At 40.3% G+C, this 18183-nt stretch overlaps 1 protein-coding gene across 2 annotated transcripts in view; it reads left to right on the top strand.

The window, feature by feature from the left end:
* Window positions 1-18183, top strand: part of slco3a1a (solute carrier organic anion transporter family member 3A1a) — a 50381-nt gene that overhangs the window by 3117 nt on the left and 29081 nt on the right. Inside the window, exon 1 of one of the 2 annotated variants that reach the window (XM_077567574.1) lies at window positions 11861-12640. The exons of the other annotated variant lie outside the window; for it this stretch is intronic. Coding sequence (XP_077423700.1) covers window positions 12479-12640 — 162 coding nt within the window. The 5' untranslated portion in view covers window positions 11861-12478. Of the gene's footprint in view, window positions 1-11860; window positions 12641-18183 lie in introns of those variants that run through there. 2 annotated transcript variants of the gene reach the window in all.

Below are 18183 nucleotides of genomic sequence, written 5' to 3'. Positions count from 1 at the left end.
TATATTAAATAATGTATGAACTGAACTGTATATATGACGGCAACAGAAAAAAAGATTCAAAGGAGTTCAAATCCCGGTTATTTCTCCATGAGACGCAGATTTATTTGCTTGTAAAGTTAGTTTAATAGCCTCTCCTCGAGCTGCATCCTGGGCAAGAAAAGCTTCTTACAGGCTTAACGTACACTCACTCCATGTGTGAGGAAGAGAGCGAGCGTGCTAATTCCACTCTCAGGTTTTTGGGCTGCGGTGCACTTTGCAAACAAAATGAAGTGCACCCGCAGAAGATGGCCTTATTTCTTTGGTTTAATAATAACTACATGAGTGTATGGCGGTCAATTGTGCTCTTTACGTGGGACTTTTCACAAATTCCCCAATTTGGAAGCCAACCAACATTCTCAGGGGTCCTCTAAAGTCTACAACAAATGTCAACATAGCCACAAAAGACCTCAAGCCCAGCGAGTATAAAAGGATTAAGTCGAGTGTAGGTTTTGCTCTTCATGGCTTTTGTTACAACACTTATTACAAAAGTAGGAGTAACACGTGTTTTACATAAACTAAAATATCCTTTTTTTTTAAACAACTGGTGTGATTCTCAAAGTGGCATTGGGGCTCCCTCTTGTGGCGTGTTGAAAGATTCACTTGAATGAAATGTTATTAAATTCAATGCATTTCCATTTAATCATTTAGAGCTGTTTGTTTTCATTTTATTATTTTTATTTTTATTTTTATTTAACTTTCCTGTACAATGCATTTGAATTAAATACAGTTTTTGTATTTTACCTTTTTTTTAAGCGCCATGTTGCGATTCAAAGTGGGCAGAACATTACGGTGGCTTAGCATAATAAAAATAAATATGCATTTTAGAAATAAAACCTCTGCCTGTTTTTTTAGCCTTGGGCCCAATACGCTACATTAGGATCGTCGATGGTACTTTGAGAGTCGAGTTGTTGTTTTTGTGGGACTTGGTGTAAAAATTATAAAAAAAAAAAATTGAGAAGTGCTTATTTAGAGACTTTTTTTTTTTTTTTTTTTTCAGAAGAGCTCAGTATTGTTCATTCGATTTGACATCATCATTGCTCTCCTTTTTTTTTTTAAAAAACAACAAATCAATTAAAAAAATTTTAATAAATGTTTTTTTTTTTTAAATACATATACATATATATATACATATACACACATATATATATATATATATATATATATATATATATATATATATATATATATATATACTTTTTTTTTTGTATGTGGGTGAGTATGTGTATGTGCGTGTGTGTGTGTGTGTGTGTGTGTGTGTGCGTGCGTGCGAGCGTGTGTGTATTCATCAGTTCACCTAAAGCCCATTAAAAAAAATCCCATACTAATAATATAATATAATAATAAATTGCCAAATGCAGAAACATCAATGTAAGTTATCACGATGTAGTGGCTCTCGCTAACAGACAGAATTAAGTAACCGGAATTAGGTTAAAAAATTCTATATACGTAGACCATGTTTCTATAAATTTTGATATTTACTTATTTAGAGCCTTGAAGGCAGCTTTATTTATGTAGTACATTCTTCCTTCACACATACAGCAAATGGACAACATTTCAAAGCATTTCAGAGGACAGGGTTAGATGGAGGCAAGCTGATTCGCTGTGGCGACCCCTGAAGGGAAAAGCCGAAAGAAAAAGACCACGATTTAAAAGCTTTTAGTGGCAGCTAATTTATTTGCGTGCGGCATAGCAGCTAAATGTTGCGTCACCAAGTTTGCTTTGAACGAACCTTCCGAACCCTGCTGGGCCACCAATATGACTTCCTGCGTGGCGTGTTTGTAACAAATTGAACTTGTTGAATGGTGGGAAATGCCGCCTCACCCTAAAAACAGGATACGCCTTAGTGGGTGACGCCTGTCGGGTTGCCATGGTGATGAGTGGCAGACGGTGATTATGTCATTTGCATTTACATATTAGCTCCATAAAACAGCTGCTACAACCAGACAGACGAGTTAGATGACGCTCGCAGGGGAAAACAAAAAAAAAGAAGAAAGTCACCTTAGACCCAGTCGAGTCCGACCCAGGAAGAAAAGCCACAAAAAAGTGGAGACATGTTGACGATAGGAAAGGACACAAGACAAGTCATGTCATCAATTATCACACTTCCTCGAAATGAATGAAAAATTTAAACCATATTCCTTTTATTTTTATTTTGTGACCAAAAAGGTTTTTTCAATTTTAGTTTGAGTTATTTTTAGTGGTGTTAGCCAATTAAGATTTATAATCGTAATATCTGTTCTAAATGTACAATAACATGTACACAGTTTTCATTCTCACAAAAAGTATTTAAAAAAAGTTAAACTAAAAGAAGTCATTAATACAGTACTTTGATAATAATTCATAAAAAATAGTGATAATTATCAATCATTCACTGCCATTGACGGCTATAGACGTCAAAAATTCATTTGAACTATTTCTATTAGTTTTAAAAATGTAATCGCCTGATGCCCCGAATTTATAAAAAAAAGGAAATATTATTAAAAATTAGGGGCGTCAGACGATTACATTTTTTAAATTGTAATTAATCGCATGGCTTCAAGCGTTAACTCACGATTGATCACAAATTTTTATATATGTTCTAAATATACAAATTTTAAAAAATCTAGGTTTTCATACTCTTCTTAACAAAAGTGGGAAAAATGTGAAACCAATAGAAATAGTTCGAATGAATTTTTTTACGTCTATACCCGTCAATGGCAGTGAATGAGTGTGATATTGATTTGTGTTGAGGTCATTTTTCTGCCACTAGATGGCATCATTGCATTTGTAAGACGTTGGTGACAGCTCAGCAAAAAAAAAAAAAAAAAATCATATTAAGCGCAATCTAATCTTATCTAATCTATCCACTCAGCAGGTCCAACGTGGTCTTATACCTAAACTGAGTCCTGAGTAGACTTCCCCTGAATTTGAAAACCGGGATCATTCGAGTCACGAGCAAGTCAATTTATGCGTCCGCCACGAAGACCGCGCTGAATTTAAAGCTGCTTCCGTTACCCGGTAATCAAGTGTGTTGCAAATTTCGACCTGCGTTTGTCTACAAAAATACCAAAAGAAAGAAAACGTGTGTATTTTGATGAACCCGTGTTCACTGTGGAGTTTGTACAGTCCTGAGAACTGTCTTTGTCGCCACCACATTTGCGCAGGTTCCCGCATAAGAATCCAAACTCAAAAGAGATCTGGTGTTAAAAATGTGATACAGACAATTTATGAGGACGTGGCCCACGTGTTGCATGGAAAAATGCACAAATGTAAACTCGTCAGAGCTGGAATGTAATTTGCCCCCATGCAAACGTGTCGGCGATTTGCCAAAGCCGAGGCTGGGATCCTCCCGTGCGTGTGCTGTCTTTGCACACGCACGGCGACCACAGCAAGCAAACCAAGAGATGTTTATCTTGCTCCCCGCCAGCCTTATTATGGACTGCGTGGAAGAAGCATGATTACATAACGCCGGCCCGGCGGCAGCAGACGCATCTCATGATCGCTTTTCTTTTTCTTTTTCTTTTTTTCCCTAAATACTATCCTGAAAATGTTTCAGAAAGTTGCTGGCGTTAGGCTAACACTAAAATAAGTTAATTACAGTGTAAACTGGATTTGTTTTTTTGTCTTTAGTTGTGAGCAAATGTTCTTCAAGATGTTACGTGTCACCTCCAGTGGAAGTTTACCGGAAAAGTGAACATAAAACAAGAATTACACGTTGTGCGATTACACAACCACGTGGGCTAGCTTGATGCTAACACGCAAAGCAAAATGCCATAGACTGGCTCATGAAGCTAGCATTGATGTTGCGATAGTTATTACCCAATAAGCAGCGCATATTAGAACACAAATATATGTATATGTCATAAACAATTGACTCTTTAATTTAACTTATAATGTAACTGATGAATCACTACTGTATATGAAACATAATGGACTTATTTATTTCAATGTATATTATGCATTTATTTCTTTATTTTTCAAAGTGGTTGTAGCTCGCTATGGTACAGAACCGTGTTACATCATACTGAGAGATTTCAAATATTTTCTGCATGAACTGCAAGAGAGAGGCAGAAATGTGATGTATTTTTAAACTCAGCATGTCGCTCCATTAAAACGTTTCAAAATGTTGCGTTGGATCTCGTACCTAATCTTTTTGTCCAGTGAGTGACTCGTTAACATGAATGAATCTTGGACTTTTCTGTCTTTCGTGGTTTTATTCTTATATTCCAAGTAACAGCACTGATGCACACAGTAAAAGTTTGTGAACTGGGGCTACAAACCCTGTCATTTACGTTGGACTCGTTTCAATCTGGCAAATCCCACCGGGGAGCAAAGTCACGCATCAAAGTGGATTCTTGTGTTCCGTTTTTAATGTGGGGGAAGTTTGAGTTGGACTTTTGCTTGGAAACGGGGCGAGGTCCTTCCCATGTTGGCAATTTCCTTGACGGGGAAAACGAAAGCAAGTCTGCATCCGCCGCGTCCTCCTCAAGTATGAAATCATAACAGCTCGGCCGCTTTCTCCTTTGCTTATTTTAGCCGCTGACATTTTGATTGGGAGCGTTTGGCGCGTTGAGACGCTGACTAATTGGACCCCGCGTTGAAAAGGTTCTCTGCCACTTGAGGCTCTGAGGCCGAGATGATTTCACAGCATTCAAGAGTTTTGGGCTTTTTTTTTTTTCTCCCTCTCGACTCGCTCATCACTGCGTTTCATGCGACGCTTATCGCATCGTTTTCACTCGTGGCTGAAACTGACCTGGATGTGATGTAATACTTGATTCGTGCAGGTTGCAATAAAGAAGCGACTCCGTTCAGCCTTACATTCTGTTAGGGTCAAATTTGACAGCATTAAACATACCCTAAATGCTTCGATGTCACTTTTGGTGGACTTGTCAGTGTCGGCGTGTCAAGCCCATTTTCGGTTTTGGTTATGGCGTAAAAAGACAACTTATAGTGATATGGACTCAAATACACAAAAATGAAAATGCTGTATAAAATTCTTCATTCTTGAACCTGTGAACTGTCTGCCTCACCTTCGACGTTTTGGAGAAACATTTGGAGGTTCATGAAAATAAGAAGAAGACAACGATACCGGCAACGATATATACGTGGAGACATCTCAGCTTCAAACTTCTGTTGTTTACAACATGGCGACACAGATGCTATTTGTTAGCCCATCTTTTTAGCCCGCTGTTTTGCATTGTTTGCGTCAAATGGAAGTAACTACAGCAAATATACGCTTGTGCTTGAAAGTGTTACATACAGTACATACCCTTGCAATATGTCAACTTACCAGCACAATTGTAAATGTAAACGTCGCTAATGACGCAAAAATGCTATGAATGGTCGCCAAAATTCACATGCACATCTCTACTCATGTCAACTTATGTACAACCTCTGAAAATTATTTTGGATTTCTCACCAGAGTGTGAGCTCATAAGTTAAACTTGCAAGCACAGCAATTGACAAAGTTTAGTTCAATTAATGATTTTTATGAGAACAATTTTCTGAATTTTGCCAAGTTGCTGCTTCTTGTGGAAGTAAGTTGACTTCACTGTCATCATGCAACTGATGTGGCAAACGACGGCTCGTGTCTCGAAAAAACTCAAAACATGACAGATATTTAATTCTGTTTGCCTTCAGGACATAATATAGTCACCTGAATATTAATGTTTGCATTTTTATCTTGAACTCATTCACTCGCGGCCATTTTCACTGAAGCAACCCCCTTTGCTCCCGGTTGTTTTACTGAATTTTGACTAATTTTGCAAGGCCCACAGAATATTGTGTTCTATTGCTAGAAAAACATGGAACCTACCAAAAAAAAAAGATTAGAGTCTCTTCTTACATCAGGATAAAAAACAGTTTATTTGTATCTGTTTCCGTTTTGCAGCGATTAGCATTAGAATATAGCTAAGTTTCATCATTATTCACCTGTTTAAAACACTGGGAAAATAGCTTTTTTTGCAACATGGCCCTGGTTGATCTCTTATACTCTGCTGCCACCTGCTGGCCGTTTTTGTAATACTACCATGGATTTAAGCCACCTGTTCATGTCAGAAGCTGCATCAAAGCCTTCTGTATGCTCTAGCATAAAAAAAAAAAAAAGAAAATGAAAATATATATATATATTACATATACATATTCAAGCAATTCAGTGCAGTTCGTCGCAAGGCATGCTGGTCTTTTTCCCCAAATCTGTGCCTCGCTCTCATCCTGTAATTGTGAAGGTGTTAGTGTGAAAGCTTCCTTCCTGCCGGAGGGAAATGACATGCTAATGGGCCGCTCTCCTCTCTTCCGCCGGCCCGGCTCAGCTCGACTCGCAGCTGTCTAATGAGAGCTTTGCCTGCTGAAAGTCAAAGTGGCCGCCTGATGACGGATGCCTTCAGCCTTATCGGCTGCCAGCGACGACTGATATCGCGCGTAAATGAGCTTTAATGCTGTGGTGTGAAAGCCCTCTGCTGGATGAGCCAACCTAGATGGTCAAAATCAACTTTTTTTTTTTTTTTTTTATATTAACATCTGCATTCATTTATCTCAAGCACAATCAGTTTTTCTAACATGAAACGATGATTGCAATTCGCAAACCAGATTTGATTTTTTTAAAGGGGTTCTTGACTCATTAAACCACTTTCAGCAGTAAAAAGTTCATATTTTCTCCAGAATTCAATTGATAACTTCAATTTTTTTTTTTTTTATGTACAATTAATATCTTTAATAATTAATTTTTCCACTTGCTGTGGACATCACCTGTGCTAAGGAAGTAGGTAACAACCAATCATGGCTCACCTGTTTTCTGGGTTTGGTCAGCAAACCGAGCCACGATTGGTCGTTACCGACTTCCTCAGCACAGGTGATGTCATCTTTAGTCGACAGCAAGTGGAAACATTCGTTTTTAAAGGTACTACTTGTTCATGAAAAAATAATGAAGTTATCACATGAATTATAGACAAAATATGAACTTTTTGCTGCTGAAAATGGCTCAATGAGTCAAGTATGCCTTCAAAATCAGAGAACGATTAATCACGGCTCACCTGTTTACTGGGTTTAGTCATGTGACGTTCGCAAACTGAGCCATGATCGCTCGTGACCTTCGCCCTGAGCACACGTGATGTCAATTTCAGCCAACAGCAAGTGGCAAAATGTTCTTTCAAAGATTTTAATTGTACATGAAAAATAATGAAGTTATCAAATGAATTATACAAAATGTTAGCTTCTTTCTGCTAAAAATGGCTAAATGAGTCTAGTATCACTTTCATGTTGTTTACTCTGAATAACGCTCATTTTTATTGGAAAAAAAGACCCCAAATTGAGGGTGGTGGGATTATACAGGGGCCCGAATAAGAAAGCAAAACAAATGCCATTGTTTAGATCAGTGGTGTCCAAACTACAGACCGGGGGCCATTTGCGGCCCACCATCCATCTTTCTGCGGCCGCACGGCTTATACTGTAAGAGACATTTGACACGGCTAGTTAAAAAACAAACAAACAAAAAGGTGGAAGTATAAATTAGTGATTCTATTTTTTTTTTTACAAGGTGCTGTTGAACATCAAAAATTTTGAAAACTTGTATACGATACAGTTTTATGATAAATTGTTAGCGGCTCAAGAAACATGCATTTTTTAAGGGTTTCCTAAAAAGTAATCATTTTGGATAGGGATGTTCGATAGCACTATTTTTTGCGACCGATACCTGTATGAGTATTCACTCGTCGAGTACTAACAGATACAGAGGAACAGATGCTTCAATTTGATATAGAAAAGGTCATTTAACACAATGACAAAACATTGTGGGGGGGAAATGCGATGCAGACGATGCCAAAACGTCAGCCGCAATATAGCGCCAACTACTGACGAGGAGGACTTGATGTCATGTTTTCTTTGCTCAAGTATCAGCAGCCTCCTTGAGTATCTGATACCTAAAAATAGGCCAGTATCAGCCCGATACTTGTTTTCGGTACTCGCCCATCCGTAGTTGCGCCAGTACAGCCGTATTTTGCCCAAAGACAGCCAGGAAATATACTCCAGCTCACCAGTGACTCTGAACCGGATAAGCAGAAAACATGCATTCTGTATTGTGGACTACATTGTGTTGAATTTGACACCAAATCATTTCCCAGCATGCTAATTTTCAGGAAAGATCTCATTTGGATTTCACCGGAGACAACAGCGGGCCCATCACGAAAGCCGCATTTTAAAATGAACACTGGTGTCCCGTGGCTTGATTTAACCCAGGGAGAAAAGTGGAGCCTGTTGCAGATGCTATCGTCGCACGCTGGCCTACAGATTGATAGCAGTGTAAAAATACACAGGAGAGGGGCAGCGTGATACACTTTTAAAATGGAAGAGGCAGACGGCGGCGGGCTATATTTAGACAGGCCGTAAGTAGCAAACAAAAGGAGAAGAGAAAAAAAAGCCCCCTCGTGAAAGTTTTCCCATTGAAGCTGTAAATTCCGTTTATAAGCATGCGGTATGTGCCCTCAGGTTGACTTGCGGTGACCCCCGTAAATGTGGGAGCAACTTGTGCATTGCGCACCCCGTGAACCCTTCCGTTACTCTCCCTGGTTTTGCCGCGAATGACGACTGACAAGTGACATGCGTTTTAAAAGCTCGACATAAAAGCCCCTGTGACAAAAAACAGCCAGCAAAGATGGACGCTAATTACATGACATCTGAGTTGCTATCTTCAATGATTGTCATTTGTTGATTGTCATACTGGCCTCATGACGGAACTCGAGCCACAAACACACACGCATACAGTGATTGTGGGAGCTTCAATGTCGGGGGATTTCTCAGTATTGTGATTATAGTATTGCGGTTTTCAAACACTTTACTAAAGTTATGTCGCCCCCTATGGTGGTATGCGGCATTACAACAACTTGCAAGCAAAAATTGAAGATATTTCTTTTTATATTAATGATCATGTGTACCTGTGAATTGTTCATTTAAAACATACATTTTTAAAGTCTCTTTAGCGTAATGCTAATATGCAATGCAAAATCCCATAGATGGGCTAGCATCAATGTTGTGCTGTTAACCCTCTAATACAGAGGTGCGGAAATGGGCATGTGGTCACATTCTGCGTTGCCCCCCCCCGTTCCCAAATAGGAACGGGGGGGGCGGGAATGCATGAATATGCTTCTACTACAGTGGACCTTCACTTTTTTTTTTTTTTACATTCTTAGTTTTTTGTGTGTGTGTTTGGTTTTGCTTTTTGGTGGGAGAAAAAAAAAAAGAATAATTCCCAGTGCATTTTAATGGATGCGTATTTTTGCTATTCAATGGGCTGGCATGTATTTTGTCCATATTATTTAAATTGTGGTCATACATTTGGTTAGGAAGTGCATGGTCCCCCCCATAATGTTACTCGTGTATATATTCTTTATCCTCTGCAAAAGTTGGACAAGGCGAGCACACCTGAAGGAGAAGCACAATGTCCAATGAATTAAACAAAAACAAAAAAGGCACAAAAATTTATTTTTTTATTATTATTGTTATTACATCATCATTGTTTAAAGAGTAAGCAATTGCATTTTTTTTTTTTGTGCTTGTTTTGGAATAGATTAATATTGGCATTTCCATTTATTTGAATGAGGAAAGATGATTTGAGAGTGCTATGAATTAAACACTGTATTTAAATAAATGCTGAAAAACAAACCGCTCTCACTGAGCATAAAGGCGGGTGCGGGGGGTTAAAGAATCACTGAGCCAGAACATCTGGCCTCGTCCTCATTTTTCAGCCTGCAGCAACATCCCTAACATGCTGCGGAAGTCATAGAGGGGGCCAAACGTTTTGCATTAACACCTCACTTGCATTACGGTGGCTTTAAAGTGTCATCTTCGGGACATGAGAGCTTCTAATAACTGGAGAGGGATGACTCAGTGAGTCTCGGCTCATTTTGCCTTCCAGCAAATTACAGTGGAGACAAGGAGAAAAGTCCCAGCTTTGAAAACAGCGTGACACAGAGCGGTCGATTTTCTTTCTTTTTCTTTTTCTTTTTTTATCCACAAAAGGCATGGTTTAATTGATTTATTTTTTTATGGTAAATGTATGAAAAAGAAAAAAGATGTAGGATTAGACATGTACAACGTGACAACATAGAAGGATTCCTTAGCACATGTGCAAACATTGGCCAACTTTGCAAATAAAAAAAAAAAAATTTTCTTAAGGTAACATGCCGGTTGTTTTGAATGTGTAATTCTCTTTGTTTTATGTTTACATAATTTGACATTACACTTGAACTGGGAGTTGCATTGAACATTTTGAAGAATCTTTTACGAAGAATTGTTGACTACATTTGCCAAAGTTGTTGCTTATTGTGACGTTAGTTGAGTTCATGCCACCATACGGCACTCGTATCTTTCGTCTGTGCACGCAAGTCAAAGCAACAAACAAACAAAAACTACACAAAATAACAATGGCTTGTAGTAGCTCTCAAACTGGCAAACTGACGATTGCCGAGGATTTGAGTCCATTTTTTTGCTGCCCTTGGTCATCTCTTGAATAACAGTCATCACATGTTATTTTTCCCTGAAAAGTTGAGGCAGGAAATGTAATACAATACAGTCGTATAAACAAAAGTATACTCCCTGTTAGTCTGGAGACATCCCCGCCTTGCCCCAGTGTCTCCCAGCCGACGGGCGGGGCCTCTTTCCCACCGTCCACACCCTTTTCCAACGTCTAAAAATAGCGTTGGCTCCTCCAGGCAGAACAATACCGAACAATGAACGGCTCATCTATTCAAACATTCCTGGCAGCGCCGCCCATGACGACCACCTGACTCGCATTCCCAAATGCGCATTGCACGTAATTTATTATCATCACACACACACACACATACAGCAGTAAAGAATTTGACAGAATGTGCGAGCAGCTTCGGGGCACGATGGCGGACCAGACCAGCCCTCACTAATGAATCGATTCCAAAAGCTGAGTACTTTCAGCAGGTATAAAATGAACTCAGCTAAATGGTTCATTTCAGACAGGGGTGGCCAAAATATGGCCCGGAGGCCCGTCGTGGATTTTCAGTCATTTTGAAAATGAGACATGGCCCGCGACAACTTTGAGCTAAATCTCTCACTGATATTTAGCATTATTTGCATACTTGACTCATTTTGAAAACAGCACCGTATGATTCAGCTGCGGAAGGGCCGCCTTGACTTATCATTTTCCAAGCATCATCAGAGTTATTTTTTTGTATTTGTAAAAAACTGGGACAGCACTTTACACCAGGGCACCCGTAAAATACAAACAGGTCATCCATCCAGCATACATCATTCATATTCTCCCAGACTCCCACAAAACATGACATCATCTCCACTTTTAAGTGTGCGGCGTACAATTTTATACCCGGGTGAATTCAAGTGTCACAATAACTCTGCAGGGAGATGTGAGCAAATGTTCAAAGTCAAGCATATTGTGTATTAATATAACATTACACAACTTACAGTACCCTGTAAACTGGCTTGACTTTCAACCTTTGATTCGATTATTACTATATTAACAATATTTAGGAATATTGTTAAATAACAAAGTTATTATATTAGTGATCAAATCGAGAGTATGAACAAGCATGCTATATACTTCCTACTCCTTTTCAAAATTGTAAATAATCAGGTATGTCTAACAGGCAATTTAATATCAATGTTGGCGTGATTATTTCTATTCTTTAAAGACCTTTTTTTGTATTTGCTGATATTTTCACTTGTTTTTTCCCCACAAGTTACTGTATTCTACTTTTCTAAGTATTGTTTTTATACATATTTTTTTAAAGCCGTACGAAAGTTCACATAGTTGGCCTTCATGACGTCATAAGGACGCGTCACATGATTTTGACGGCCAAAACATCACGTTACGTTCCAGTGACTTAACATTTTTGTCACTCAAATATCCCCCTTTCTTTTTTAAACAGCTGTCACGGCTACATGTTTTATTACTACTTTGATTGTGGCAAGAGTTCGCTTTCATATATATATTTTATTTCAAGTGTTTCTTGGCCCCTGGGTGGAGCGGTTGTAGTGACGGCTTTCGTCCCAGAGAGTGAGCTGAGCCCCCGCCACGCCTCGCCGCGCCTCCTGTCCCGCGTGTGAGCCTCCAAGGGGGCGGAGAGACGTCCCACAGTCCCGAAGAAGAGTTGTGAGAGCCGAGCCCAGCCGAGCCTCCGCACGGAGGACACTTCGCGTCCCTATGGTTGTCTTGTGGCGCCCTCTCGGAGCTCACACGTTCGACGACGAGGAAGAGGAAGACGAGGAGGGAGGAGGCGGCGATGTTTAGACGACGTGTGCCTCTCAGCTTCCTCGTATAGACTTCGGAGCGTCGCTTTGCTTTTTTTTTTTTTTTGGTGGTGGGGGGGGGGGGGAGTAAAACCTTCCGACGAGGCGGGTCGACACGGATGTAGGCGCCCTGAGTTGCCTCACTTTGGCCGGCCAAGTTGCTGCCGCGAACGGGTGGAAGTTGGCGGGCATGCAGGTGAAGAAGCACCGGGAGTCGCAGCAGAGCGCCGGGGACGACATGCTGGAGGCGGACGACCCCCGCAAGAAGTCCTCGTGCTTCTCCAATATCAAGATCTTCCTCATTTCGGAATGTGCCCTCATGTTGGCTCAGGGTACCGTCGGAGCATACCTGGTGAGTTGGGCGGAGGCGGCTACCTGGGCTCCCACTGCACGCCTGGTGGATGGGGAACTTGTATCAGATCACTTAGACTGTAAAATAGGGAGCAAGAACGAGGGGCGCTTTCATCCGTCCATTATTTTATTCTAACGGCCACAGGTCAGCTGGATACATTCGCAGTTGCCTTTAGGGAGCGAACTAGGGAGGCAAAGTTGTTTGTTAGAAGGCAAACTTGGACTGTGAAACGGAGCATCAGGAACGTGGACTATAAAATAGCGAAACAAAGGAACGTATCTGTGAAATAAGGAGGATAGGGAGTGTATTCGGAACTTCCACTGTCTGACATATAGGAATCCTTTAAAGGTAGAATCTACACGGTACATTGATGGAGACCAATTTCCAAAGCCAAAAAAGCTGTCAAAATTAAGTGCATCTATTTTTTTGGAGTTGCAAGCTAATGTCCATCCAAACTCTGGTAGAATAGAGTGGCTTCTTCCTGTGCCATCTTTCTGTGGAAATCATTACCAAGAAAAAATGTTGGCTGCCTCCTTTTAATGAAAGAGCCAAACCAATCAATGACTTTAAAGCATTTACGTCTCAAGATTAACAGTCTTTTAAGGATGCCAGCATCTTATTGATTGTCCCAGAAATGTCTTTCAAGGTTAACTCTCGCATCTCACGGTATTCTTCTTCCAATGCAAATTTGATTAAAACACACAAGTCGAAACTACCTTGAACATCCATTTTGTCCTGTGGGACTTTTTTTTTTCAACCTCAGGCGGTGAACTCGTCCTTCCAACATTAGCAATGTTTATTCTCCAAGAAGCCTCAGCTCGTTGAAAATTCAATAGTTTAAGCTATTTAACTGTGCTAAGGAAGTTAGCTTGTGATTGTACGCTCAAAGGCAACGCTGGATTTTTGTAACGGAAAACATATTGTGATGCGATCGTAGATCACACTTCAAGCGACGGACGTCGTCTCCTAATGTACTTCTAAATTGGAATATCGTGAATCAGTGTTGACAAGCTAAAATAATAAACCGTCAGGGTGCTTCTGCTTTTTTCAACCTGGCCACCTGTTCATACACATGCGTCATTGTCAAAAGAACAATGACTTGGGCAAGCACCTGACCCTCTTTAGCTTATGACGTTTCTGGCCAACACGCACAGAGTTTGTGGATGATCAAGTGCTATCTATAAGAGTCCCTAATTGGATGATGGGATCTCGCGGCGCGTTCTGTCAGCGCGCCGACAAACCCAGCTATCATGGCGGCCGTTTTTTGTGTGAGCTGATAATTAGCACGAGGCACTTAATCAACACGCCGGCGGAACACGCGGTCAAATGTCGCTGGGGTGTCAAAGTTCATTTCCTTGATTCAGAGATACTTTTTATCATTGTCATTGGAAATCTGCACTTTATTTACAATTCAGTGATGCAAGACAGTGACCAAGCTAATATTCTCTCTCAGAGGAAGCCTGATCCTGTTATATGAATGGCAACAGGTGGCTGTACAGGCATGTTCGTTGAGCTGTCTGCTCCGTAAACAGAATAGTCAACAATTCTTCAAAAATCAACCTGCGAGCTGTTCACGGCTACTTCCAGGGGTTAGCTTAATGCTAACTCAAACACAGACTGATACCAGTACGAGTGCTCAACACTTGACTTGTCACGCATACCGATTAGTTTAATTAGTACTTACAGTATGATCCATCAAATTTGCATACACGCACAAAAAACAATGACAAGTCATTTTCAAGACATACTTATTTATCCCAGTAAAAGCATTTTCCTTAAAATTACATGAAATGAATGGCGATTTTCTATTCTTCTCATTCCTTTTTGGAGTGCTTGAACGTACCGTGTGTTACCGAGTACCGGTGTTCTCAATCCTGCTACTTGTGTCTCCTCTAAGCTCATGATCCACAAGTGAGTGACGGGGAACTAATGTTACATGCGGTATATCTGGTACAACACTTTTTTTTTTTTATATATATATATATATATATATTTTTTTTTTCTTAAAATTTTTTGAAATCTACTTGGGTGGTGGCCAGTTTACTTGGGTGGCTCGCCCAAGTATTAACATGGTGTGGGAAACACTGGTCTATCTCTAGTCCGTACTCGCCCATCCCTAAACGTAACTGCCGTTCACAGAGCCATTTATTGGAGTTGTAAAACTTTTATGCATAACTATATTATACTGACCCCCCCCCTCACACACACCCACACACACCCACACACACACACACACACACACACACACACACTAACGTGGCCAAGTTGTGCGCACTAGAAAGAGCAGCAATGAATAACTGTTTATATTTTTTAATTAAGATTAATATATTTTTATGAAGTACACAATCATGGAGTGCTAAGTTTATTGTTTTTTTTAAACGAATGCTGGAATGGATTAATGGCATTTCCATTCATTTCAATGGGGAAAGATGCTTTGAGATACATATATTTTGAGTTATGAGCGTGGTCACAGTGTTTGCCCTGACATGAATTCACGGATTAAACTTGTATCTCAAAGCATATAGTTTAAGCAAGTAAAAATTGCTTCAGATATTCTCTGGTATTTGTTACAGCATAAAAGAGGATCAAATGAATTGTGTTGTGGACGTTGAGAAAAGAAAGCATTTTTGTGCTGCAACATTTCAAGCACATCATCCACTTTCGTGTCACAGCACAGTGGAGCCAAGTCCGTGAAAAATGTCCTCTGACAAGCCTCGTTCTTCTCTCTGTGAGGTGACGGGATGTCCCGCCACTGGGCGAGGTTTATTTTGTTGCCATGCGACATGTTAAACACTTCCCCGCATTGTGAGCGGCGAGCCTGACGAGATGGAGCTGCGGCTGCCGTTTCTCCCTAATAGGCACTCCGCTCCTTTTTCCTCCCCGATGTCATTTATGTTGGCTTGAAGGCAATCTGGTCAATGTCTGATCGGGTCCAAGTGCACACGCATGTTGAACTCGTGCCGTGTTTCCGCTAGTGCGCTGTTCACCTCTGGCAGTCACGTCTCCCGTTCAGGTCGTGCTTAACGGGATGCGATCTGATCCGACGGGAGGAGGACTTTGTACTACAGGTCGCGCTCAGCCCGGGCGGAGTTTCTAAGAACAGGATGAGACGATGATGAGGCGAGGCCGAGGCAGCCGTCCGCGTCTTAATGCGGCCTTTTATCCGGTGCAAGATAAAGCCGCTGGAGGCGAAGGGCCGTCGCAGCTCGTTGCAAACTTTTTCCGTCGAGTGGCTTTCCGCCCGAGGAAGTCGGCGCTCGCCGCTTCCACCCATCAAGCTCGCCGCGCCGTGATGACTTGTGAAGGAGACGCCATTGTTGTTTCGCGGCAGCTGTGAGAACAACCTGCTGTCACTTCTGCTATGGCAGAGGACGACAACTTTTCGGGTCATGACACGTTGTCGTCTTTTCCCCCTTTGTACATGAAGTTCACTCATAACCAATAACTGCAAAAAAAAAAAAATAATCGCTTCCACTTTAATTTTGGTGTGAACTTTGTTTTCGGTTGCTGAAAACTGAAACCATTTCTTCTCATGGCCCTACTTGATTTAATTTATCATATATAGAAGTGAATCCAGGCAGCAAAAATCCCTAGTTTTTACTTTGGAAATCAATGACTGAACCCGTAACATAGTACAACATCAAACCCCCCCCCCCTTTTTCTTTTTTTTTGTTGCACTATACGAATATGAAGTACGAAATAAGCAATAATACACTTAAATGCAAAATTATAATGAATCCAATTAGTCGATTAATCCATTAAATAATCAATAGATTAATCAATTCTAAAAATATGCCATCGTTAATAATCCAAGGATTCTCAGACCATATGGTCAGATTTAAAAAAAATAAATACAAATCTTTTCTAATATTTCAAAATTTCTTGAATGTTTATCAGCATTTTTGGGAAACATTTTTAGGCCTTATTTTTTTTTTTCCTAATGCACTTCAATGGGCCTAAATTGTATGCAATTTTTTTATGTTCTTTTGGTGGGCCAGTCCCAATTCCACACGACTACGTTAAATAAACAGAATGGGTCCATCTTGTGATGGGATCACTTTTCTTTTTTTCCACGCGCTGATTGGCTCCAAAATTCTGATGGTGTTAAAGCTTCGTCGGTGCTTCTCACCCAAATGCAGTTGAAGCTCATCCACAACCAAAAGTGACTGCAGGTCAATTCCCGACTCCTGTTGTTCTCCATTTGCAAACTTCTCCAAAAATGACTTTCGCCGAACTTGAACGATTGCGGCAAAGTGAAACTAATGTAATCATCTCATTTGGTTTGCAGCTATGAAACCATCCATGGGTTTTCTACCCCGTACAAGGTCAAGTGCTCAACCTAAAGGACTTTTTGAGCCGACGTCCAAAATAAGCATGCGCATCACATCAGGAGAGTTCAGCGCACAGTGGAAAAATGTTCCAACAGTAAAACCACAAGTTGATATTTATTCTCATAGCTGCAGACAGTGCAAAGAAGCCACTGGGAAAATGGAAAATTGTGCTTCGGTCCCGAGGACCGTTTGGGACTGATTTGAAAATAGCCTGAGAAATGTTTTGATGTGTCAGAGTGGTTCACATGGTACCGAGGAATCCCTCCCAAACACACACACTTGAAAACAACCGAGCTTCACAACAACGATCATAAGGCAGGGAATGTCATTAAGTATTTGGTCATGTGATTGGCACCTTCTGCTGGAAGTTAGTGGACTCGCTCTGGCTTGTGTTGATGACAGCTGGGAGAAAAGAGAAGGATACGATGAGCTGTTCCTCACTTAAAGTGGTGGAAATGAAAGTATGACGGGCCGGCTAATGAGAAACAGGCCTGTTGGCAGCGATGCGCCACAATGGAACAACTGATCTGCTTGTTATTTCATTCGAAGCCAATGGAAAGGCAGCGTGATGGATGATGAAAACATGCCTATGTTTATGTTTAGATTTGTATGGCGAATTGGAAAAAAACGATTTTATTCTATTTGGGGCGTAACGGGGAAAAAAAAAAATTAAAAATCGGTTTCAATTTCAAAGATGCGAGTGCATAGAATCAAATCGATTTAAATCATTCCATTCCATTATAAAGTAATTTGAGATACAAATCGAAATGTCTTTTATGGGAGAGATATATCTTGTCCAATGACAAGAAACGCATTGTATCATAGTTTCGTGAACTGAGCCGTACCGAAATTGAATCCAACTGTCGAACCGAATTTAATCATTCCTGTTTAAAATGGAACCATCCTTGAAATTATTTATCTCGCTATCCTTATGCGGCTAAATTATCTATCTTAATTATTTTGTCTACATATCTTAGATATCTTATCTATCGAGCTATCTAGTCATATTAGCTATCTTATCCAGCTACCTTATCTATCTAGCTGTCTTTCTAGCTATCAAGCTACCTTATGCAACTATCTTATCTATCTTAGCTATCATACCATCTAGCGATCTTATCCAGCTAGCTTAACTATCCAGCTGTCTATCTAGCTATCTTATCTAGCTAACTAGCTATTTAGCTATCTTACGCAGATATATTAGTTATCTTTTCT

The sequence above is a fragment of the Vanacampus margaritifer genome, chromosome 6, assembly GCF_051991255.1.
Source record: "Vanacampus margaritifer isolate UIUO_Vmar chromosome 6, RoL_Vmar_1.0, whole genome shotgun sequence".
NCBI classification, from domain to species: domain Eukaryota; kingdom Metazoa; phylum Chordata; class Actinopteri; order Syngnathiformes; family Syngnathidae; genus Vanacampus; species Vanacampus margaritifer.
This window is presented reverse-complemented; position numbering and strand designations above follow the sequence as displayed.